A 27,610-nucleotide genomic window follows, 5' to 3' on the forward strand; every position below is an offset into this window, starting at 1 on the left:
ACAAATACAAACTGGAGTAGGTTGACTTGCACGCTCTAATTATTTAGATTAATTAATATATGATTTTTTTAACATACTGGTATTTATTTTTTGTTGTGTATGCTATGTTTTCTAATATATAAATATATTTCATATATTTTAGAGTTGCAGTGAATAACCCTGAGCTGGATGGAGATACAGTAGAAGCCACGCCTCAAAAACAGGAGCTTAAATTTATTCAGGTAAATTGGGCCATATATTTTCGGATATTTTTAAATTTTATATATACACTGCCACTCAAAAGTTTGGGATCAGTAAGATTTTTTGATGCTTTTTAAAGGAGACTTTTCTGCTCATCAAGGCATATTGTGAAATGTTAATGCAATTTAAATAGTGTTTTTCTATTTTAATATTCTTTAAAATATAATTTATTCCTGTGATGCAAAGCTGAATTTTCAACGTCATTACTCCAGTCTTCAGTGTCACATGATCCTTCAGAAAACAATATGCTGATTTATTACCAGTTTTGGAAAAAGTTGTGCTGCTTAATATTTTTTTGCAGCCTGTGATACTTTTTTTCATGATTCTTTGATAATTAAAACATTAAAAAGAACAGCATTTATTTAAAATAGAAAACTTTTGTAACAGTAAATGCCTCGTTCAAAGTTTGGGGTCAGTAAATTTTTTCTTTCTTTTACTTAAAGAAATTATTTTTTAAATTTTAAATAAATGCTGTTTTTTTTTTTTTAACTTTTTATTCATCAAAGAATGACTTCTGATGAATCATATGACAATAAAAATTCAGCTTTGCATCACAGAAATAAATTATATTTGAACGTATATTAAAATAAAAAACTGTTATTTTGAATTGCAATAATATTTCATAATATTACTTTTTTCTGTATTTTTGATCAAATAAATAGGACTTTGATGAGCACAAGAGAGCGGCAGTGTATATAAACAGTGAAATGGACAATTAGGATAAATTCGCCCAGAAACAAATGTGTATATTTCAAATATATTGCAATACTGTCATGTATTTCTATAGTGACAATTAAAGAATGGTTAAGAAGGATATGAGCAAACTGAAAACAAAACTCAAAAGGAGAAATAAATGAATAATACAAACAGATACTCAGAGTGAAATATAAAGAATGAATCTTAGTGTCTGAACATGTGCAGATAATATGCTAGTGTTATGGATGAAATTGGTCTGGGGCCATCTTTCAGCCTACCTGAAAACTTTAATAGAAAATGACATTTCAATGAAGTTGGAGGTAGGATGTAATGCAGCATTAACTGGGAGTGCCCTTTCTTCTTCTTGCTGTCTCTTTCTTGTGCGGTCTCTCTATTAGCCCCAGTGACCCAGCAGGCCGGTGTATTACGCTTTCCTTCCCCGTCAGTCATTCTCATTTTAGACTCCCGTCTGTTTAGCTACTCTACGACCTCCGTCCCTCACTCGGCTCGGCCTTGTCTCATTTCCTATTAAAACTGCCGCAAGATGGCCGACAGAGCTAATTACTGCTTTCTCACATTTCAAACTGAACTTCTCCAGACAAACACACACGTACACATGCTGGCCCTCCCTCGCCGCAGTGGGTCAACAGTCGGTGACTCTGCCTCCTGTGAACTTGGAGAAAAAACCGAGCCAAAATAAAGCGAGGACATTCAGCGTGTCGAGTCATTAAGATGCCAATTAGCCAATTAGGGAGGCAGGTTGCTTTGTGGGTAAATGAGTTAATTGGAGAGAGGGCTCTGAGGTGCAAGAGCAGGCGATGTGTTAGATATACGCAGGCGTGTCTCAACCCGGCTCGGCCCGGCCTACAGCTTTTCACACTTCCTCTCCAAACACACACACAACACAATGAGGCCTTTGTAAGGCCGACTAATACATGCAAATGGAACTCATCCTTTTCAGATCTCTTCAATAATAAGTGCTTGTGATGTATGAGGAATTAATTACTGATTTCTGTTATCAGTATTGCTGTGCAGTGCTAATTGCTTGACGAGTCCTGTTTGTCTAAACAAAGGATCTCTTGCTTTAAAGTAAACAGCACACTGACAGTTCATGCATCTAGAGGAGATAGACTGTAACTCATCCAGTATTTTATATGTATGATACAACTGAATGGTTATGGATATTAGATATTTTGAATGGCTCTTAGGAGCTGCATACTAGAGTCCATTCATACGACTGTGAACACACAGATGTGTGACCTAACCTGAGAATTTGTGTAGTAAAAAAGGTCTTTGACCAATAGTAGATAAAAACATCACATATTAAAAATCTGTTCACACAATATAAAGATTTGTTTGTACGGTTTGCATATACTAATGTCAAATTCATTATGTTTTACTTCACTGCCTTTCAAAAGTTTGGGGTCAGTACGATTTTTTATTTTTTTTGAAAGAAGTCAGACTGTAATTATTTTATTTGAAATAAAATACTGTAAAACAGTAATTATAAAATATTTATAAAAATTATCATAAATGTCTTCACCGTCACTTTTGATTAATTGCATGCAACATTGCTGGAAAAAAGTATTAATTTCTTTGAAAAAAAAAATCTTAATGACCTCAAACTTTTGAATGGAAATGTATGCGTTATATTAATATTTGCAACTCACAATGTATTTTTTTTTCAGTACAGGAGCCCTGGATCATGACATTATATCCTGATAATAATCAAAAACCTACCAGTTCAGCTTAGTATATACTGAAATGTCAACCTGCTTGATATTAGTTTTGATTAAACTGAGAAAAATAAGTTCTTCATGTACTAAAAGCACAAAAACACTAAGTATCATTATGCTAAATGGCTAAAGCCAAAACTGTTAATACTATATTCATAGTCTGCTTGATTGTGAATTGATATCAGCTGCTACTAAGTAACCTTTCACTGTGAGATGACCTCATCTATTTTGGCATGCTTTGCCATCTCGAAGCCCATAAGACGTGACTCACAGTTAATGTGAATTAGCCTGCGAGGTAAGGAGATCTTAAGCAAAGACCTTGCAAGTCAACGGCAGGATCAAAAGGTGTTGTTGTTGCTTGTGACTGACTATATGCGTAGTGAGGGGGTATACTTCACGTCGCCTTTTAAAAAGGGTTGAGAAGCACTGCCCAGGGCTGTAAAGGTGTTAGCTGCCAGAGTGAAGTTATTGCTGGCCTGCTGAACTGAAATGAAAGGAACAGATGTGAAATGAAAGAAGGGGAGGATGGCGTATGAAAAAAAAGAAATCAGAGGGACATTGTGAACGACAGAACCCCACTGTCTCTTATCAGTCCTTCGCTTCGGTTTCTTTTCTGAATCTCATTTTGTTTCTGCAGATTTTTGGAAGCGGCTATTCCTCGGTGGTGATGTGACACACACAACTGGAGCTCTACAGGTAACAGTTTCACAATCCACACACCTATTTTACCTTGCTATTCCACCAATTTTGCTGTGAGTTTCAAAGGAAGATACGTAAGAAAATATAGGTATTGTTATTGTAGACTGACTGTATTTACCTGAACCTCTGCGCTTGGTGGTGGAGGGGTCCCGGGTAGCGGCGGTTGGGGGATTGGTACAACTGTGACAGTAGCGCCTGGCTGGTCTTCTGGCTGGGGTTGTTGGCAAACTTCACCGTAATGGGCTCGGCGGCACCTGAGGGCTTCTGTCCATTCAGACCCTTGATGGCTTCTTCCGCTTCTATCCTCTTATCAAAGCGAATAAAGCCCACACCCCGCGAGCCACCTGTGGGGCCAGCACACCAGAAACAACACACCATAGGCTTACTGGCTTTATCCGGCCTGCAACAGTAACATTAATGGTACATTCAAGTCTTCCTGGAAGGTTTGTATTTACGAGTTGAGCAAGATGGTGATGCGCCTTTTTTTTTTTTTACAAAAACTTCAGCTAGATTTTTAAAAACAGACACTACATCCATTGCTCCCATATGTTTTCTCACTGACATGCTCCCATCTCAGAAACTCTGAGCATTAAAATTTGCTGAAAAGTTTATTTCTTCATTAGAACAAATTAGAAGTAATTTAGCATTACATCACTTTCTCACCTGTTTCTTCCAAACAGCTGATAAAAACATCATTAAAACTTCAAACCATTACTTCCTGTTACTAATGAAAAGGTTGCCTCCTTTAAAAACAATCCAAAACAGTTCTAAACAAACATGTAGGTGGATTTTGATGATAAAGGACAACAGAGGATGGACTTTTTCACTGGAGAAAGCATTATTATGGATTTTGGCAAGAAGCAACAGTTTAGAGTTAAAGAGAAGTTCACTTCCAGAACAAAAATGTACAGATAATTTACTCACCCCTTGTCATCTAAGATGTTAATGTCTTTCTTTCTTCAGTCGATAAGAAATTATGTTTTTTTGAGGAAAAAGATTTCTCTCCATATAGTGGACTTCTATGGTGCCCGTGAGTTTGAACTTCCAAAATGCAGTTTAAATGCAGCTTCAAAGGGGTCTCCACAATCCCAGCCAAGGAATAAGCATCTTATTTAGCGAAACGATCGGCCATTTTCTAAACAAATTGACAATTTATATACTTTTTAATCTCAAATGATCGTCTTGTCTAGCACTCAAGACAGTTAGGGTAGATCGAAAAACCCCCATCCTTCAACTTCAAAATCATTGCTGCAGAAGTACGGACCAAGTGTTTACAAAGTGAACATGCAAAGAAGATAAAACGCAGCGATGTTGGATGATTTTGAAATGGAGGAGAAAATGAGATATGAGTTTTCGACCTACCCTAACTGTCTTGAACTGGAATAAACAGAGATCACAAGAGGAGCATTTGAGGTTAAAAAGTATATGAATTGTAATTTTTTTTTAGAAAAAATGACTGATAGATAAGCTAGATAAGACCCTTCACTAGATAAGACCCTTCTTCCTCGACTGGGATTGCCTTTTGAAGCGGCACTGAAACTGCATTTCCACTATATGGAGATAAATCCTAAAATGTTTTCCTCAAAAAAATAATTTCTTTACGACTGAAGAAAGAAAGACATTAACATCTTGGATGACAAGGGGATGAGTAAATTATCTCTAAATTTTGTTCTGGAAGTGAACTTCTCCTTTAAAATGCCTTGCAGCTTTTCATTTCACAAGATGTTAATACATATACTGGAATCAAGTTGAATAATTGTGGATTATTATGATATTTATCAGCTGTTTGGACTCTCATTCTGACGGCACCCATTCACTACAGAGGATCCATTGGTGAGCAAGTGATGTAATGCTATTTTCTCCAAATCTCATCCATGTACATCTTGGATAGCTTAAGGGTGAGCAAATTTTCATTTTTGAGTAAAACTACTCATTTAAAGAAAGTTATAAATACTTCCCCACTCATAATTAGCACTTTGGTGGCCTTCTTGTGTTTTCAACTAGTAAGTATGATCATTCCATAAAGACTTGAACGCACCAAACACACAAATGCACACACTTCCTGTCTGGCACACCTTCCCTCAGAATGACTCGTTTCTATATTTAGAAACCGAAAATGATTTGCCGTCGAAAACGACAAATGACAGAGATATGCAGCCTGTGTGACGGATTCTATTGCTGGTGTCACATTATGCAAATGAGATGCGATGGAACAGGGAGATTCTATTGGCCGGCCAGCATTCCGGTGCTGTCAGGCAGACGTGTAATTTGTTTTCTTTTCTTCATGAGAGGATGACGATATTGTGTGGAGATGCTGTCGCCCCGCTGGTGTGGAAATTGAGCGCGTGTGCGCGACGGCCTCACGCTGTGTGGTTTGCGGCAGCTGACGGCCACATGCCGCCTCATGGTATGCGGCTCGTCCGCGACATTTCCGCGGTTTCCAAGGCGATGGTTTTGACCGCTACCTGAAAGTAACATTTAAAAGAGCCTGGCTTACTGGGAGGTCTTTTGTTGGGTTGGTTTTTAATGAGACGATCCTTCTGCTCTGAGGAGGTGCGTGTGGAGACGACTTGCCAAGAGGGCAATTTGCATAATGCAATGAACACGTATTTGTGTGCGAGCGTGTGTGTGTGTGTCTGCTCTCTGCTTTCTATATTGTCAGTTCGTTCTCCTCTCACTCTCTCAGCTGTCACCCGCTAGTATTGATGTTTTCTGTTGTGCTGCCTGATTGTCTATTCAAATCAGTGTCTTTTGATACGTTCCGTTCTGCAAACAAATATTTGCACACAATCTTTTCAATGCAGTGAGCTTTCATTCAGACTACGGCTGCATTACTCTCTTTCCCTCGCAGCGTGAGTCATTCCTGACAGCTTTTCACTTTTCCCTCTCCCTTCCTAAAACCTGCTCTCTTTAATTAGACCGTCAGAAGTAAAGGCTCGAGGAACGAAAAGCATGCATTATTCCAGAGAGTTTAGGATGCACTGTTAGATTCGTGCTCACCGCGGAGTGATGTTGAGGTCAAAGCAGAATCCTTCGAAAGTGGAGCAGAGAGAGGAAACTGGGAATGACACATCCTCTCTCTGTTCCTCTCTCTGTCTAGAAGATATTTGACATGCAACAGCTCAAGTATCTAAAAATACAAGAGATTACACATTCTGTTTCATAAAATTTTGATCCAAAACTAGATGACTTTTTGTTTCTGTCTGTCAGTTTAAGTGTGCAGGAAAGAACTGATGGATCTGACATAAACTATATGCTATCTGTGCTTTTGCTTGTTTGGGAGGAACACAAACACCGGCTGAGTCCGAAAGCGGGGAGAGGAAGGCATAAAGACATGTCCACATCCAGTGTCTGGAAACATTCTGTCTACTATAATGCCTTAATTGCTTTTGAAGGCAGCAGAGATGTATCTGCCGCACATCTCACAACATGCGGTTTGACGGTTGGTGGAATAAACAGAAACAACAGTATTTTTTATTCTAGATGTAATTTTTTTTAACAAATGTCTCCATTTCTTTCTAGAAATAAGTATTATGGTGACTAAGTATTTGCTTTTTTTGCTTTCTTTATAGCTCATTAGATGTGACTTGGAAGCCTGAAACCAGTTTCCTTTGATGAGATCTTTATATACCATCGCTTCTGTAAACGCTGTCATTGCCAGACACAGGCTCAGAGGTTAAAGGTCAAGTCCTTCCAATCCTATGATATGGCTACATTGGGAAAACCATACAAACATACTACTACATACTACTTTTTTGTATTATATACTGCACAGTATTATATGTGCACAGTATGTAAGGAGTACCACAAGTTTTTTAAGGAGAAGTCCACTTCCAGAACAAAAATTTACAGATAATTTACTCGCCCCCTTGTCATCCAAGATGTTCATGTTTTTGTTTCTTCAGTCAATAAGAAATTGCTTCTTGAGAAAAACATTTTAGGAATTATCGCCATAGAATGGATTTCAATGGTGCCCTCAAGTTTGAACTTCCAAAATGCAGATGAAGAAGGGTCTTATCTAGCAAAACGATCAGTCATTTTGACAATTTATATACTTTTTAACCTCAAACGCTCATCTTGTCTAAGACTGCGTGAACTCCAGGCCCGGATTGGCTAATCGGGAGGACCGGGAGAATTCCCGGTGGGCCGGTCCGTTTTTTTGGCCGCGAGGGCCGGTGTCCCTAGCTGCCTGCACTCACAGCAGTCGCCAGGGGCGGACTCCATCGGGAGAATTTTTGGCCCGCTACCCTCCAATTTTTATTATTATTATTTAATATTGTTGTTGTTGTTTTTGTTGCCGGCCTAATGTACTAAAGTGGTTATTTCAGAATTAGCCATTCAATAATAAAACTCTAATAAATCATAAATCGGTTAGTCTTGACTGGCACGCGTTTCGTCTCGCGCGCGCTCCGCGCATCCGCGCGTCCGCCGTCCGCCAAAACGACGCGAGACTGAAGTAGAAGTGCCCAGGTGGAGCAGAGAGACAAATCTGTCCTGTTTAGGACCTAAAGCGCAGGTCTGTTACATCTGTAAACAGACTATTGTAGTTTTGTCTTTGTTTACTTAAGTATTGAACTGCTAACAAATGTTAATCTATAAAAAATATCGTTTTAAAACAGGTTTAGGGAGCTACCCTTATAAAAATTAACTGTGGTTTTACAAAACATGTTTACTATAGTTATACAATAATTATACAATATACAATGGTTTTGCTACACTATACTTTCACCATGGTATAAAATTATGATTATACTAATGGGAATCAATCCTAAAAAAACCCCCCAAAAAAACATGGTTACAATGTTTACCATAGGCTCAATAATATCATGGTTAATTTTCCTTAGGGCCAAACATGACCCATGATAATGCAAAACATGTTTAGTTTTAAGATTTTTTAATAAAGATATATTCAAGATGTAGCTAATTTTTGTTGTTTTAATTTTAACATTACGACAATAACACATGGTCCTAATGTAGTGGCCCTCTTTTTTCTGTTGCCCTTTTTTCTATCAAATGTTTTAGTACTAATCATAAATTATATATAATTTTGAAAGCTTAGAAGCTCAAGAACCATCCTGGTGGCTGTCTCCTCCCCCTTAGCAGCAATGTCAAGTGTCATTTTACAAAATCACAACTTTTTACAATCTTGACAAAAACATGTCTTTAAAAAGGTCTCAGTATTTCTGCAATAATCTGCTGATTGTCTTCTTTAAAAAAGACCAACCTTAGATCTGTACTGTATAGGTGGTTGTAAAGGTCGAGATGTGTTTATGAAAAAAGTGACAGATACAAGAAAATTTGTTTAAAAAGTAAACACACATGAGAGACAGAGAGATTAAAAGAGATTAAAAGGCAAATTGGAAGTTCAAGAGATAGCATTTAATTATTTTACCCAGTTGATTTAAACTTTTCTTTATGTGATGATGAAAAATATTGTTGTCCAGGGTTTCAAATTTTGGTGTGGGATGGCCTGGATAAGTGTGAGATTTCCCGGCCTGAAATTTTGTCTCAGTCCACCCCTGGTTAACGTCAAGCTAGTTAGGAGCAGTGCAAAACAACGATGTCTGCAAATCACCGTTCATGTTTATGTATCAAACCTTTTCTTGTACTGTTGCTCTTCAGCAGCAGCAGCCTCTAGTCCAGTTTGCTGCTAAGAGTGAAAAGCCAGGCCCCGTAACATTACCAAGCACCAGTCATGAGCCCAACACACTAGAATGGGCAGGTAGGACAGTGCAATACTTGTTCTATTCTTTATTTGTGTTTAAGGACTGAACAATTTTGCACAGAATATATATTCAGATATTGCAGAAAAGGACATTGTGATGTTTAAAAGAATAGTGTTAGACATTTACCCTTTAATGTTCTCATTTATGAAAAATATTTGAACTTATAAAGCAGCTGTTTACTTGAAAAAGACATGATAGTGTCATTAGAAAGTTTAATACATTTTATTTTAATCTTTATTTTATACATATAGCTTAATATACATTTGTATTTATTTGATATTTTTTCATTTCAAGGTTTGGATATTTATGAGCACTAATTCTAACAGAAAATAGATACTGATACTGTTAAACATTATATTGTGTTAACTGTTCAAATAAATCTTCACTGTGAAGCAACACTTAGGCTACTGTATTTGCACTGAATTGGAAATGACGTCATTTTAATATAGTCAGTCGTGAACTAAAGTGGGCCGGTCTAAGGCTTGAAACTCCAGGGCTGAAAAGGAGTCCCACTCCGGCCCTGGTGAACTCTGTTTCTTTCCGGTTCAATACAGTCAATACAGTTAGGGTATGTCGAAAAACTCTTGTATCTTTATCTTCATCAAATGCTGGGATCGTTTAGAGCCATTTGAAGCTGCATTTAAACTGCGATTTTGGACATTTAAACTTGGGGGCACCATTGACATCCATTATATAGAGATAATTCCTGAATTTTTTTCCTTAAGAAACATAATTTCTTATCGACTGAAGAAAGAAAGTCACAAATATCTTAAATGACAAGGGGGTGAGTATATTATCTGTAAATTTTTGTTCTGGAAGTGGACTTCTCCTTTAAGTAAATCGCATACAGTACGGAATGTGCAGTATTCTGTGTTTTCACTGTTTGGTAGGAGGCACTATTACACATCTTCTGAAAGAGTATTAAACGTCTGGATCGAAACGTGGCAAAGAAGAAGCAGAAACAAGTGACCGAATGTGTAAGCAGATGCATAAGCATCTCATCAAATATTAATCATTATAGTGGTATAGGACTGTGCAAGCTTCTGGGGTGTTGATGGAAGCCATCTATTCCATTAATGTTTTGATTATTAGCATTAATCTAATCTGGACGTATTCTATGACAAAAACATGATTTGTACAAAATTTCTTGCTTTTTTTATTAAACAGAGCGCATGCTAGAATAAAACTTTTTTCTTTTTTGTTTAAAAGCAGATGGTCTATTCGTTCTTTTGACATATTCAGATATTCATACAACTAAATATTCTGGAGGCCATGGAATATTTGTGAAAATGATCATGGAATATTTGTGAAAATGATCAAAAACATTTTTACAAAATGTTGGCGGAGTTGATATATTAGCTTTTGTAGGCAAGAGTGGATTTTTTTTTCTTTCCACAACACATTTGTAATTTTAATTCATGCACTTCTTTCTGTCATTCCCGTTCAGACTTTTAAATCGAAGGGGAGACTATTTTTAATTTCAGAATTTTGCACATCCCCACAAACTAATATTTCAAACTAATGTCTACTGTGTCCTTTTGTCCTCTTGAAGTCTGTTTTGTATCATACCTTAAAAAACAACAACATAGAGCCGTAGGGCAGGTAGTCTGTAGCGTGATTCAATCCAGAGGGTTTCGACACTGCACTAACACAACTATAATGAAACTGTGATGGGATCTCGGTTTCCTCGGGTAGAAATTGTGCTGACCAATGTCATTCAGGCTGCGACTCAGCAAACAGTTGACGATTTATCAGACGCCTGCAGAATCGCTAAAATTAGGGTCCGGAAAAAAGCTGTGCAGTTTAACGGTTAAAAAATGCAAATGTGCGCCTTAATGTTGACTGTGCTTTACTCTTTTCTTTTTCTCACGCTTCCCTGACATTACCATAATGAGCCTGCAGCCGTTTCTATAACAGGCTGCCTAAACAAAGCGAGCGGCCGGGCTAAAACCGGAGACACTGGCGCCGCTAGCTCCTTTTTAGCGCTTATCATGAACCGAACAGAGTTACGGCTACAATGTGCCGGTTAACAGCACTATTCTCCCGGTAATCACTCCTACCTTACGTAACTTTCTACCTGTACTTATCTCGGCTCAGCACACATGAAGCCGGAGAATGCTGAGTTTAATAATAACCGTGACACACAGAGTGAGCGCACAAGAAACAGTGGCAAGAGACCGCCATAGCCGGCCTGACAAAGCGCTTTCCACTGCACGCCCACTGTTCTGGTCCTCGACACTTACTGCATACAGGAGAGAAAGAGAAAGGGAGAGAGAGAGAGAGAGAGAGAGAGTCCTCTGGGGAAAAAATGGAAAGCTCAGAAAAGCTCGGCTGTTAATGAAAGCCTTCTCTCCTCTGTCTGAACATAAGCACCTCTCCGTTGTCTCTCATTCTCTCACTTTTAAGTGGCTCTGCCAACTGTATGGAACATTTATTAAACTAGTGCGCTAAATATATTATGAGGGGAAAAAAGCGCACACCTCTTCGCCGTAGCTTCTGCCTAATCAGAGAAAGGAGAGCGACGTCCTCGTTTTATGTAACTTTTAGTTGCTGCTGCTACAGATGGTGTTTGAAAAGGCTCAGTAAGGGAGGTCTTTGAAGACTTGAGAAGCTCTTTGCCTGTTTCTGCCAGCGCACGGCTATAAATCCATCTGTTTGTCCTTGTGTAATTGGAGGCCAAGGCAGCGGTGTCATGACATGCTTTGCGATGTCTGGTGGAGCATCTCGATTTATTGTATACATCACAGATTCTTTGTGTTTGACAGACCTTGATTTGGACACTCGTCGTGCAACGTTGACTCAAATGCAGTTTGACGTTGTGTTTCTAACCATTTCTGACAGCGCACTCACACTGTATAGTTAATGGAATTCAAGTCATGGGAAAATATCAATGAGCGAGAAAAGAAAAGGCGGCAGAAGAGGAGAAAGCGTAGCATTTTAAAAGAGGGATTTCTACAAGTAGCTCATGGGAGCGCAGTCGTTTTTCACTTAAGAGGCGCAGCTTGTAGGAGCCGGCGTTATGGATCAATTGTATTTGCTCTCATTGACGGGACACGTATTGACTGCTAGGCAAGGCTCTGTGGAGCCTCTCTGAATATTTGACTATTGATCTAAGGGCCAAACCTATAATACTTACATGCTAGGTTTAAGTTCTCAAAAGCTTTTCAAACCCCTGTAATTTAGTCACGTTTTCCCAATAAACTCAAAACAAACAGACACACCCTAGGGAACGAGTTATATGAACGAGACATGTGGGATGAGGACTTCCATCACAATACATTATCCTTATTGTGAGGGTGAACAGAGAAAATGCTTCCCTAGTTGTTACCAAGAAACTTATGACAAGGATGTATGATGTATTATTACTTCAGAAAGGCAAAGCCACTGTTAGTTTATCATGCCATATGTGTTTGTCTTTATTAATGACTTTCTGTGTTATTCAGGGTGCTGTGTTTTTCTTGAAAGTCGCATATAGAGGAATATGCCTTAAAAAGCACGTAGCAGATGTTGACTTGATTTTTGAAAATGAACAATCTTGACTGACATCATGCTAGCTTTGTAAGGGGTACCAAACTGATGATAATCTATCTATATATAGTACTGATTCACACATTATTAGGTAGGGACGGAAATTAAGTTTGGTTGAGTTTCTGATTATAGTTTCTTAATTCTTTTAACAATTCTTGCAGTACTTTTGGCGAAAAATCTAATAATTTATCTTAATTGTGGTGTACCAATGTGTTTCAGGTGGGCATCAGAAATTCAGTATTAGTGACTTACTTCAAGAGTAAATGCTTTGATTTATTTTGATTCAGTTGAAAGAATCGCCTCATAAAAATCATCCCTTTGCCATTAATATGCCTGTACGAAATCACTATTTTCTGTTTTGCTAATGACATCAGGCTTGCAGTGATTTTGCAGCGATCAGATCCTGTCAACATATTAGGGCTGGGAAAATAAATTGATGCATCACAAATTGAGATATGTACATATAGGGCTTATATGTGGATATAAAGAAGCAATACAGGAGACCTATATGGCCTGTATATGCACATATATGCACCTCAATTTTGCCTATATGTGGCATATATACGCATATATATTATCATATATGTGCATATATACTGCATATAGGTTTCATATATGCGCATATATCCTCATATAGGTTCTTTCCATGTGGGTGATTCTGCATCGATTCTGAGATATTCTGAATGTGTCGTGAGTCTCTCTTGAATCAATTTTGAGCTTAGTTTTTAACAGCATGCTTTAGAAACAGCCATACTCTGCTTGCTTCCAATTCCTTACACACACCTGAACCTAAAATAATCATTCATAAAGTTCGAAAAGTTAAATGATGGTTCACAGTGAGCTGTGTTTACATTAATCTTGCGCCATCTTGCATCATAAATTATGTCTGATTGTCCTCTGCCAAACGAACAAGTGCTCTTTGGCGCTCTTCTTCGTGAACATTTGAGTGTAAGGTTAAAAACAAGATTAGAGCACAATCTGATTTTAAAAACTCAGCTTAGAATTGATTCCAGAGAGATTTGCGATCCACGAGAATCGATCCACGAATCGTGATGCGCGATGGCTCATGTGACTGGTGAGTTAATCTGAATTGTCAACATTCATGTGAGATTTAATTAAACTATTAACTGGTCTTGAGTAACGCGTCTAATCCCTCTTTGACTTCTACTCTCATTTTTGATTCATGTTTAGCTTTCAGTCCTTCACTAAAGAGTTGTAATATTTGCTCCATGTATCTTTATACCAGCCCTCCGATCAGTAGCTTCAAAAAGATTCTTAATCACTAGCAACTTAGGTTTAATTAATCATTAAGCTCCCTCCTGCGGACGCTTTTCTCCTGGGGAGCCTTTGCAGGGCCAGAGGAGGGATCCGTGTCAAGGGACGAAGGCCTCTGTGTGTGTGTGTATGTGTGCATGAGACCATGCGGCGTTCCTCAGCGGTTCTTCAGAAAGGGTTAGGCACCACTAGAACGTGGAGTACATTTTTTCTGTGGCTTATGCGATATTGTTTGCATGGTGAGTGCCGTTATGAATTATGCAGTTGTAAAAATATTGAATGTGTAAGAAATTCAGCTCCATGACCATTTATATCCTGGTTGATTTATTCATGATGTTGGAGGAAGGATAGGCCAAGGAGACGAGTGGATGCTTTAAAATATATACTTATCAGTGTGTCCATGTCATGGACTTGGTTTTGATGTTCAATGATACTTAAGACGATGATGCATGTTCATGATCAAATGCAAACAAACAACATGCACATACACTTACACACAGAAGATGGCTACATGGTTGAGCTTGTGTGTATTTGTGTGTCTGTTATGTCTTAAAAAGTCACTCTTAAACAAATTAAAGCCTAAAAATGTCTCAAATCATTAAATGTAGCATCTACTAAAAATGTAATATCTAAAAGTATTTTTTGTTTTCCAATACCAATAACTAAATATCCTTAAATCAAGATACATTTACTTGCAATGCAAATTTAACTTTGAAGTCTTGTTTTCTGAGAAATTGAACAAAATTAAATTAATTTATGCTTCAAAAAACAAAAAACAAATATCTATCAGTAGGCTTGTTTTCCCTTTGGTTTAATCATAAACTCACTTAAGTTTGATAATTGATAATTGATTTAATAAATTTGTTGTCAAGTAAATGTATATTTTTTAAAGAATCTTTAGTACTTTGCACTGTAAAACAAGGCAGTGTGATCGGACAGTACGGTAAAAGTTATTTCCATATTCTACAGGTTTGGATTTTCTTTTGTAATATTAATTAAAAAGTAATGGAGATCTATTGGAAGTTATATTTCTAGTCTTTGAAGTGTTGCTGATACAACACATTTGTGACCCTGGACCACAAAACCAGTCTTAAGTAGCATGGATATATTTGTAGCAATAGCCAAAAATGCATTGTATGGGTCAAAATTATAGATTTTTCTTTTATGCCAAAAATTATTAGGATATTAAGTAAAGATCATGTTCCATAAAGATATTTTGTAAATTTCCTACTGTAAACATATCAAAATGTAATTGTTAATTAGTAATATGCATTGCTAAGAACTTCATTTGGACAACTTTAAAGGCGATTTTGTCTGTATATCTTTTTTTTTTTTTGTTTTGTTTTGCACCCTCAGATTCCAGATTTTCAAATAGTTGCATCTTGGACAAATATTGTCCTATCCTTACAAACCATGCATCAATGGAAAACTTATTTAGTCAAGTTTCAGATGATGTATAAATCTCAATTTCAAAATATAAACCCTTATGACTGGTTTTGTGGACCAGGGTCACATTTACATTTATTAATGTATTTTATTCCATTCAGTTTCCTTACATTTTATTTACTTGTTCTTAAAAAGTCTTAATCTTTGCTTCATAAAACCTGGAGAAACTCTGTATAAGTACACATTAAGTATGTTTACAAACACTTCAAGTTTGATTTTAGTGACTACATTTATCTTTTTAAATGTCATGTCAATGATAAAATCACGTAGTCCGTTTTCTGCAACACCAGACACCAAAAAAAAAAAAAAACATTTCTGCCTGGCATTCTCCAACTTTAATATGGAGCCAACAAATTACTCAAAGAGCTCCGGAATTTATTTTTGTTTTGGCTTTAGCGATACTTAAATTCTGCAATAAAGTGAAATCTTAAAATAGTGAATTTTGTGTGATTATATTATGCAACATGAGATTTTGTTTGTTTGTTTGCATGCTACAGGGTGAGAGAAAAGCGGTCCCACTGATACCTGTGACCTGGTCGACGAGAATGCGGGAGGTGATTATCCGTCCGTACTGAGAGAAGAGCTGTTCCAGCTCCTTCTGGGTCATGGTCTTGGGCAGCCCACTCACGTACAGATTAGCGTCACGGATAGAAGCCGAACTGGGCCGTGCATACGAAACCTGTAAGACAAAAAACACACAAACATTGAGCTTTTGTTGCAATTATCAAACTATAGTGCTTATGTGGTAGGACTTGATATCAAAATGTTGGAAACTGTTCTCTTGAACTCCACATCCACATGTGCTTGTTAAACATTTCATTTCAGTTTGGCTTTTGGAGGATATTTGTTCAGGCGTTTTATAGCCAACATCTTGCATTGGCAATATGCAGCATTCAGATGCCAGAGGTCGTCCGTGCACCTGTTCTGTCTCACACTGTGATGGTGGTCTGTATGCTTGCATTGACCTAGAGCAGCTAGAAACTTCAGAAAGACAATGCCCCAAAATCCTCCACTTAAGAACAAAGAAGAATCCCTTTGACTTATTATAATATTTTGAAAAGGAACAACTTGCTGCGAGGGATTCTCTGTGATCTGTGCTCATTCACAGATAAGGGATATACACATGACATCTAAAGAGCTTTGCAAATTGTCTCAAAGGACGAATGAAAATGTGAATTCAATATTAACGTGCACCACCTCTAACCTATTTTCTGAAGAGAAATAATGTACTCAACAAATTTGGTACCCAAAGTACAATAGTTGAAGTTCATGAACCTTTTGAACTACAGGCATAATTGTGGTCTGTTCTGAAAAGTCTCCAAAAGTACTAGAGAAAAACTTGTTGAGTAATTTATTTGTATAAAATATTAATTGAATCTAGAAATGAAGTAGTAATGAAAAAGCATATTTCGTAAAGCGTTTAAAATTCAAGGTTATTGTTTTTCAAAATTTTATTTGAAATGTTTCTTTTCATATAATTTATAATGTACTTTATATATATTTGCATATTATTTTATAATAACACTGAATAATATTTTATGTGAATATGATGCATGTAGTTAATTACAAATAATGTGTGTGTGTGTGTATATATATATATATAAATTATGTTTATACAAAATGCAGTTGGTATCATAATTTTGATTTTTACAGCATTACCTTATTGTAAAGTATTACCAAATATTTTTTCTATTAAAGCCTTTGTTATTTTTTATATAACATTATGCACTATACACATAATACACATACACATAATTGGACAGTTTTAGTTTCTTTTCTACAGTTGTACAGATTGACTTGTTTTTAGAATAAGGTTCACAAAGCTCACTTAAAACACAGCAGTAAATGATAAAGGCTAATTTGTTTTCAGAAAACACACATGATGGAAGAGCTTGTGTGTGTGCGTGTGAGAGAGTGAAGGCTGGCTGTCATCTGTGCTGAATAACACTTTGGAACCTTCTGTTTGTGCCTAGAGTGAGAGCCAAGCCATCTATAGCTCTCTCACCCTCGCATTCCCCACACACTCTAATATCAGCACGCTGAGCTTACTAGCACCTTGGACAGCGCTCATTCCAGCATACTCCCTCCATCTAGCACTCACACGGCACGTTCTCACCTCTCTCGACTTGTCAAACTCTGCAGCACCTTGGACAGTGTCTGTCACACTCTAAAACACACTGTACTTGTTTTCAACTTCACATACCAGTCTCTTTTCTTTTCTTACACACATGATGCAATTTTCAACCATTGCACTCATTCTCAATCAAATCTCGGAGTCGTTGGCAAATTTAATACCATAATGGCATTGAACTTCACACAGTTGTAGAGAGATAATTAGTTATTTTTTGAAGTAATCCTTGTGGGAAACTTTAGTTCCTGGATTTTCTTGAGAGTTATTTTTGAAAGCATAGTTCATCCAAAAATGAAAATTATTAACTCACCCTTATGTCTTTCCAAACCTAAGAGACTTTTTTCAGTTCCACAGAATATCATAGTCCATATGATTGCTTTCATACAAACATTATTTTAATTTCATGACTTCAATGACTACTTCCTAAGGCTAGATTATTAATCAAAAAGTAATCAAAACTGATATTCAGAAACTCTAACCGACGTAATAATATTGTTAACACTTTCCCATTTAAAAAAAGACCAAAATACTACTGTGTGTGTGTAGCGGCACTATACGGACTTGTATGACCGGTGTGCTCGCATCTTTTGCAGCGTCTCACACGTGAATGCCTCATTTAAGACGCCGTGTTATCAGAATTTAAACATTAACACGCAGCACTGCTCATTAATGTCAGGTCTAAAACAGTAGACCAATCAGAAGACCACAGAGGCGGGGCAAGCATTGCAAGCTTTTGTTTACAGTAGCAGGTTGGCATAGCAACTTTTGTATTTAACAGCAACATGGCGGAATAAAACAGGATCGTTCATGAATTGTAATCAAGGTAAAATGTCCAATTAATCAAGATTCAGATTTTAGGTCATATCGTCCCTCTTACTTTTATTACAAATAATTCATTAAATAGTTTCATGTGATGAACAGATCACGATTTAAGTCATTATTCTGGTAACTGCTGTGACTGACTCATAGAATGTTGGACTTTAGAACCTGATCTTTTTGTTATTCATTAACCATTTAGTTCATTTAAAAGATCCAATTTAAAAGAATGATTTGTTCATGATTCAACCATTGCTACTTCTCTCGTGAACTCTTATAAGAGTTCCTCAGCAAATAATGACTTAAATTCACAATGACTTAAATGACACAAAGTTGTTGTATGTCTTTAAAAGACTTGGAATTTCAGGTATGTAAAATATTTATACCATATTTAAGCATATTTCCTGAAGAATGACCCACGTGAATTGTGTAAACCCAATGCATTTTAAATGTTTTAAATGTTTTTTAAATGTTTTTAAATGTTTTTAACTAAAAAAACAACAAAATAAACTTGGTCTCTGAAAGCTGTGATTTAACATTTAAAAGCAAAGTAACAAAGATATAAATGTTAGTATTGTCATTTTGTTGTTCTATAAAATACAATGATCATCATTATTATTAAATACTAGTTTTTTATTTTACATTGTTCTAGTATTATTGCAATCGCAATGTTTCTTTTTTAACTAAATGTTTATAATGTGATTAATAAAGAAAACTATTATTTGGCTTAAGAGTAATCAAAATAAATACCCCAGAAGTCATGTGAATACTAGTGTCCTTTTTAGAGCTGCAAAGCTCCGATCTCTATTTATTGTAAACATACTAAAATAATGACTAGTACTTTAAAAAAAAGGCTTCTTTTCTGTTCCACAGAAGGAGGAAAGTCATAAGTTTGGATCGACATGTCGGTGAGTACAGAATTTGTGTACACTGTACAGTTTTCTTCTTATTTTTGTGCGAACAAATCCATTTTCTGAATTTTCTTGTTGATTCCACGTTTTTGTCTGCCTCGCTCTCTCCCGCTCCAGCAATTCAGTTTTAATTGTAGATGGGGAGATGTTTCTATCTCCCTGCCCTTTTAATGCTCACATCAATTTAATCTGTTCCCATTAATGGTTGAAGCAGCCTTTCCATCTCATATTTTCATTAGTTCTGACATTCGGGCAGCGGAGCCATCACAGGCTGTTACACTGCTACAAATGCTGAGCTAAACATGCTAAACACTCCGCCGTAATCTCCTCAAATCCACTTAAATGGAGAAGGCAAAAGGCATGGAACCCTGGCAGGCTCTTCCCTCTCCTCTCTTCCCTTCTTTTCTTTTCTTCTCCTCTTTTCTTTTTGCTTTTTTCTTGCCCTGTCAAGCAGCTCCAGATGTCAGATCTATCAACACCCTGTCTGCTGTGAGCAGTGTGCATGTGTGTGTATGTGTACACACGTATCTCACAGCACAAGGCTACGCTCTTCTCGCCCTCAGTGGGATTTCTCCCATCACACCTCGACAGGAAGCCAAAGCCGGAGTTTTGCTGAGAAACGGAGAAGTGTCATGGAAAAGTGTGTGTGTAACAAAATGATGAGCATGTGGAAGTTGTGACTGGAGTGAAACTCTCACTCTCACTCTTCTTTTTTTATTTTTCAGGTGGTGAGACGCAGCTTAGTTGATCTGTTTTCATGGACTTCCTGCATTAGCTGATTTGCTCGAGCAATGGCGTGTCCTTGAACTTGACACTGACGTTTTGCAAAAGAATATAAACTCGTCGTAAACCGCCACAGACGTTTTTTCCTCACTTCCTTTTTCTCGTCTAAACAGCCTCTTGTAAACATATACATCATCAGCTTATTTCAGCAGGAGGGCCCTCATAAATGCCGTTTTTCTTGCTCGGCTGAAAAGAGCAAAGAACTGCACTTCGGATAATTACCCTCTCCTTCTTTTTTCCCCTTTCTCCCGCTCATCCACTCTTAGACGCAGCTGTCTGTTGCTATTAGATGGTCTGTCTTCATCCTGGCTCGATGGGGGGTGGGGTTACGACGGAGTCTTTATGAGAAGGATGACCTTGGAACACACTTATTAGAAGTTATAAGACAGAGGATTTCATCTCTTTCGTGCCGTATTACAGCAGGAGAGCATCTTTTGAGAGGACTGGTGCTGGTCTGAATAAGAGGTTTCGTGGAGTGCAGGAGAAAGGAGACCGAGCAGGGAGGGCCGAGAGCGTGAGAGGTGTAAAAGAGAGATCACACGAAAGAGATAAAGACGTTGGCTTCTCTGACCCACACTGAGATGGACGGACGGAAGAGACGGGAAATATGGAGATAAAAAGATCTGGATGATTAACAAAGGACACGGATTGGAGTGACAACGTGTCCCGACCAGGCATGGCGTGATGAAGCGATAAGCAATCAAAGCTTTTCCATGGAAATCAGAGTTTTTGTCCTTACCAGCTGCGACCGCAAGAAACACGGTTGCTTGGTTTCTATTTCTGTAGCATTGCTCAGGGCCCAAGGACTTTTAGCCCACTCAACCAAACAGTCGGCTGATATAAAAATATGTATAACTTGCATTAAAAGCATATATCCGATGTCAAACATTGATATAGACTCTGTTTCACAGAAGTATAAAAAGAATAAAAGAGACAGATCTATACGCAGACTTGGTAAATTACTGGAGCAGATAGTCAAAATGAGCTTATCCGGAGATGAACATTGACAGTAATAAGTAGGTGGAAAAATCAGAGAACATGCAGTGCTAAATCTTCATGCATCAAACCTACTAAAGCAAATTTGCATTTGAGTTTGTGTATTCTTGTCGGTATTATGGATGAAGTTATCGCATAAAATGTGACTCATGAACTGAGCAAGAAGAACAAACTAATTATAGATAGATTCAGAAGAGCAACATTTATGTTAAGGAACATCTAGTCAATGCACTATTGATAGTGTCCTGTTTAGTATTTTGATGTTAAATTGATATTTCAGTTTTGAAAAACTGGGTTGATGTTGTATCTCAATTTCAAATCAGTGTGTAATCATCTGTATTTGAGAATTAATAGTCATGAGCTACAGGCATCTCCTGACGCTCCCTAATCTGAAACCCCACAGCAATTTTACCTAAATAGTGAACAGATAAATTTTGTCCCTGGACCACAAAACCAGTGTTAAGTAGCATGGGTATATTTGTAGCAATAGCCAAAAATACATTGTATGGGTCAAAATTATTGATTTTTCTTTTATACCAAAAATCATTGGGATATTAAGTAAAGAATAAATATATATATATATATATATATATATATATATATATGTATATATTTCACCCTCAGATTCCAGATTTTCAAATAGTTGTATCTCGGCCAAGTATTGTCATATCCTAACTTATTTATTCAGCTTTCAGATGCAAAACAATTTACCTTTATGGCTGGTTTTGTGGTCCAGGGTCACAATTCCTTGTCGCTTTGCACTTATGTATTAGATACTGTGTGTGAAACGTGAGCATTTTTGGTCATGTCGACAGTCAGTATTTATCTTTGTGTGTGCACAAGCAAAAAATCAATCATGCATGAAATGTGCGTGTGAACCTCACGGTGCACAGTAGCATGTGTTTGGTTTGTGTAGGTAGGCACGCTAAGTCATGGAAGACAATTCTTGCTTCATTACTCATGAGTCTGCATTTGTAAGAGTGTACATGTTGCCAGAGGAGAAAATTGAACATGGTTTGAAGAAGTATGCTCTGCAACAACATTCCTGCAGGTTATGACAACTCTCCAACAGACAGCATGAAAATTTGTGTTACACTAAATTGTGCCTTAGGGGCAAACTGCTGTAAGCTCACTTGAGTGTTTTAGATTTCAAAACATAACACCATGATACTACATTTAATACCAGTCTTATATATTAATAATAAAGAAATGCATACAGAAATCTGAAAGCTGAATAAATAAGCTTTCCATTAATGTATGTTAGGATAGGACAATATTTGGCTAAGATCTGGAAAATCTGGAATCTGATGGTGCAAAAAAAAAATATTGAGAAAATTAAGTTTTTAGCAATGCATATTACTAATCAAAAATTACGTTTTGATATATTTACAGTAGGACATTTACGAAATATCTTCACAGAACATGATTTTTACTTAATATCATAATGATTTTTGGCATAAAAGAAAAATAGGGTCGATCATTTTGACCCATACTATGTATTTTTTGCTATTTCTGTTTTGTGGTCCAGGGTCACATATTTAAAAAGTTTCCATTAATTAAAAATTCTTAATGGTCTTATTAAATGGTAGTATGAAATATAAAATGGTCAATATAAAATTGTTGAGAAACGTCAAATATAATTATACTGAAAGTCTCACAGTTCTTATTTCCTAATGTGGCTCACATAACATGTTGGTTTATTTTGAGGCAGAGATGAATGACAGCTCTGATGACTTGCAGTTCAGTGAGTCAGATGTTAATTCAGTAACTGCTGTGATGGATTGAATAAATGGTTTGTTAGAATGATGCCAAACTGATAACTTGGGAGTTTTGACTGATTCACAGTTTAAAGTGGCCATGAACTGCTGACATTTTATTTTTGTGTGTTGTGTCTTTTTCAGGATTGTGCTCTGAAAAGGGATGTGACAGTAAAAAGAACCAGCTCAGGAGTCATTTGGTCGTAGCCCTAGGACGGGAACAAAAACCTGAGGTGTGTTTGGCCGGTAAGTGCAGTGTTTTAACAGTGTGTTTATGTATGTGTGTACCGCTGCCTCCCTGGAAGTGTGTTTTGTCACTGAGAGAAGTGCCGCGTGGCAGGAAGCTGTGATGATCGGCAAATACACACAGAGTGAGTCATTCTGTCTCTGATGGATTCTTAGCTGATGCTGAAACCAGTACTAGAAACACTGCCGGCCAACACATACACATGCTGCCACTCTGGAAAACGCCCATGTTTGTGAGCATTGTGCTGTGCTCTTTCAAAAACAGCCCTGACAAGTCTTTCTCCTCTCTCTCTCTCTCTCTCTCTCTCTATTTTCTTTTTCTTGCTCCTACACACAAACACACACATTCTTTTGCTGTTATGTTAAGAGGTACTGAGCCGCGCTGACTGAGCCGTGTTTTCATAAGCTGGCGAAATCCAATCTGATTAGATTAGGGCGGATGTAAGTGAGAGGTCTGGGATTATAGGCCAGATGAAAACACACACAGCCAGATTATGCCGTGAGCGGCAGTCAGAATTTACTGTTAAAACCAGCTGCTGCTTCTAAATTTACCACAAAGCGCTGTTGAGGAAAATGGAAGCCATCAGATTGTGGTGGATCTGTCTATTTCACTGCATGATTTAATTTAATAATAGAACAGAAATGAGGTGAATAGAACAGAATGGAGGAAATTGGACCAGAGCAGAATAGAACATTACTCAGAACAGAATAAAATGGAATTGAACAGAATATTAGAAGAGCTAAGAGGATAAAATTGATGTTAATAAAACATGACAGAACCGAATAGAATTTAAAATGACATATCAGAACAAAAACATACAAACATGACAACAGAAGAAAAATGACAAAACATGAATAGAGTAGAATAGAATAGAATAGAAAATGACAGATCAGAATACTGAGCAGAATAGAATGACAGAGATGGAATAAAACAGAACATTGGAAAACTTAGAATATAATAGAATAAAAAATAAGAGAACATTGATAAAACTGAATAGAATAGAATATGACAAATCAGAATACTGAACAGAATAGAATGACAATAGAGATGGAATAAAACAACAATCATGAAATGGAATAGAATTGATAAAACATGTAATATAATAGAACAGAATAAAACTGACATATCAGAGATGGAATAAATCAGAACATTGATAAAACAAAACTGAATAGAATAGAATAGAATAGAAAATGACCGATCAGAAAACTGAACAGCACAGAATGACAACAGAGATGGAATAATACAGAAAATTAATAAAACATAAAACTGAATAGAATTGATAAAACATGTAATACAATAGAACAGAATAAAAATGACAGATCAGAGATGGAATAAATCAGAGCATTGATAAAAACAATACTGAATAGAATAGAAAATGACTGATCAGAAAACTGAACACCACAGAATGACAACAGAGATGGAATAAAACAGAAAATTAATAAAACATAAAATGGAATAGAACAGAATAGAAAATGACAGATCCGAATACTGAATAGAATAGAATAACAGTAGAGATGGAATAAAACAGAACATTGTTAAATAAAACTGAATAGAATAGAATAAAATAATAGAATAGAATAGAATAGAATAGAATAGAAAATGATCGATCAGAATACTGAACAGATTAGAATGACAACAGAGATGGAATAAAACAACATTGATATAGAATAGAATATAATAAATAGAATAAAAATGACAGATCAGAGATGGAATTAAACAGAACAATGATAAAAAACTGAATAGAATAGAATAGAATAGAAAATGACAGATCAGAATACTGAACAGAATAGAATGACAATAAAGATGGAATAAAGTCAGAATACTGAATGATAGTATAATGACAAAAGAGAATAAAATATAATTAATATATAAAATATAACAGAACATTATTAAAATATAACAAAACCAAACATAATAGAACATAAAATGACAACTGAATAAAATATAACTGATTTAAAGACAATAAAATTGAATTTGATAGAACATCAGAATGACAAAGAACAGAAAATGGCAAATCAGAATAATAAAACATTAAATCAGTAAAATAAAATATATCCAAATAAAATTTAATTAAAAATTGAAACATGGTAGAACAAAATATGACAAAATACCAATGTGTCTGAACAGAATAGAATGACAATAGAGATTAAATATAACAGAACATTAATATGACAATGAATAGAACTGAATATAATAGAGAATGACAGAGTAGAATACTGAATGATGGTATAATGACAAAAGAATAAAATTGAATAAAATTTAACTGATTAGAAGACAATACAATAGAAATGAATAGAACATCAGAAAGACAATTAACAGAAAATGCAGATCAAAATAAAACTGAATAGAATAGAACTGAATAGAATAAAATAGAGTAGAATAGAAAATGACAGATCAGAATACTAAATGATGGTTGAATGACAAAAGAGAATAAAACAGAACATTAATAAAATATAACAAAACCAAACAGAATAGAACATAAAATGGCACATCTGAACCAAACTAAATCAAATGTAACTCATTTTAAGACAAGTAAATAGAATTGAATAAAACATCAGAATGACAGAGAACAGAAAATGGCAGATCAGAATAAAACATATCCAAATAAAATGAAATAGAAAATTAAAACATGATATTACAAAATACCAATGTGTCTGAACAGAACAGAATGGAATAAAATATAACAGAACATGACAGAACAGAACAGATCAAAAATTCCAGAGTGAAAAGCAGACACATTTTCAGCGTCTATTTAGCATGTCCACATTATTTCATTATACATGCTATTTCCCTCTTTTTGTGCGACTTCATGATTTGACATTTGGAGATTCATTTACATATCAATTACACTATTTTTCCCTTTTCTTCCTTCAGTTGCTTTCCTGTTTCCTTCTGCATCTTAATGAGTCAGATTTGCCCTCCTCTCTCTTTGTGCTGCCGCGCCTCAGCCCAGCACGAGCCAGTGTACGCCACATGTACTAATCACTGCAGCTCCACTGGCACAAACGGTGACAGGAAACATTCGGCGAATTGACTGGCACAGACGTGAGAAATGGTGACTGGGAGAACGCTTCCACCTAAATGAGATGTTGCTCTGTTACCGTCTGTTATCTGTTATGTTTAAAGAGGTTCAATTCCAGGTGCGGGTGACCTGTTACCTGAAGAGGTACTGAGAGAACCTTCTCAACACTATGCCCTTGAGCGAGAGGCACTGGCTCCAGGGGGGGACCGCTACTGCAATTAGCGTAATGTGGGTTGCTTTGGCTGAAAAGTCAGGCAGTAACCTAACAACATGAACCCCAACGCTGATCTCAATGTAAATACTGAGGTATGCCTACATTATACACCACAATACAGCTGTTCTTGGTTTTTACGTTCATTTACTGCAAGTAATCAAACAAAAACAATGTGATAAAAAAAAAAGAAGTTAAATCTGTTAATTCCTTTCAATTAATTAATTTGGCATATCAATTAATTAGTTCACTTAATTAAAATGTTATGCTGTATGTTAGCAATTTGTACAAAAAAACTTTTGGAATTAAAAAAAAAATTAAATATTATTATAGTGTTTCACAGCATATTATAGTACTATTATTATACTTTTATGTGTGTATATGTACAGGGGGGAAGTAAAAGTAGTTTTTTGAATCAAAAATGTATTTGATCACTAATACCAGCAATACAGCAAAAGTGTAATACTATAAAATATTACAATTTTAAATTTAATTCAGAATTAAAACGATATTTTTTTAAAATATTTTCACAATTTTAAATTTAATTTTAATATAATTTAAAATGGGATTTACAATTAGCATATAATTAAATTAATTCACTTAAAATGCTATGCTGTACATTAGCAGGTCATACACAACTAAAACATTGTTTTAAATTTTTTTCATATAATATTAAAAAATGAAAAATGAAAAAAAAATTTGAATTAAAATGATTATTATTATAGTGTGTATTATGGTTTATTACTATATATATATATATATATATATATATATATATATATATATATAAGTTTAGTTTGTTTTTTTAATAAAATATTTATTGGAACAAATATCATAAATACAGCAAAACTAATACTATAAAATATTATCACAATTTTAGATGTAACATTTTAAATGTTAAAATTCAGTCATTTATTTTTGTGATTCGCAAAACTATATATGTACACACAATCAATACATTTGGAGTCAGTACTTAAAAAAAACAGAAATACAGTAAAACTGTAATATTGTGGAATATTTAAGTCTATTTTAATAGAATTTAAAATGGGATTTATAATTGGCATATCATTACATTAATTTAATTAAAATACATTAGTATTTTTTTAATTAAAGTACATTAGCAATTTGTATACACCTAAATTAAATAATTAATCATTAAATATGATTAAATAAATAATAATAATTATTAATATTATTATTATAGTGTGTATTAGTGTATTATAGTATTATTATTATTATACTATAGTGTGTGTATGTACAAAATGATTGTTCAAAAGTATGGGATCAGTAAATTTTATTTGTTTTTTGAATCAAAAATGTATTTGATCACAAATATCAGAAATACAGCAAAACTGTAATACTATAAAATATTTAATATTAAATATTATGA

General features: G+C 35.7%; 1 protein-coding gene across 2 annotated transcripts in view; it reads right to left on the minus strand.

The window, feature by feature from the left end:
- Window positions 1–27,610, minus strand: part of elavl4 (ELAV like neuron-specific RNA binding protein 4) — a 94,279-nt gene that overhangs the window by 7,249 nt on the left and 59,420 nt on the right. For both annotated transcript variants that reach the window (XM_073818614.1, XM_073818613.1), the window contains exons 6-7: window positions 15,872–16,025; window positions 3,490–3,715 (exon numbers count right to left, since the gene is read on the minus strand). In XM_073818614.1, the coding sequence (XP_073674715.1) occupies window positions 3,490–3,715; window positions 15,872–16,025 (380 nt within the window). The remainder of the gene's footprint in view (window positions 1–3,489; window positions 3,716–15,871; window positions 16,026–27,610) is intronic.

Source organism: Garra rufa, chromosome 15, assembly GCF_049309525.1.
Source record: "Garra rufa chromosome 15, GarRuf1.0, whole genome shotgun sequence".
In the NCBI taxonomy this organism is placed as follows: domain Eukaryota; kingdom Metazoa; phylum Chordata; class Actinopteri; order Cypriniformes; family Cyprinidae; genus Garra; species Garra rufa.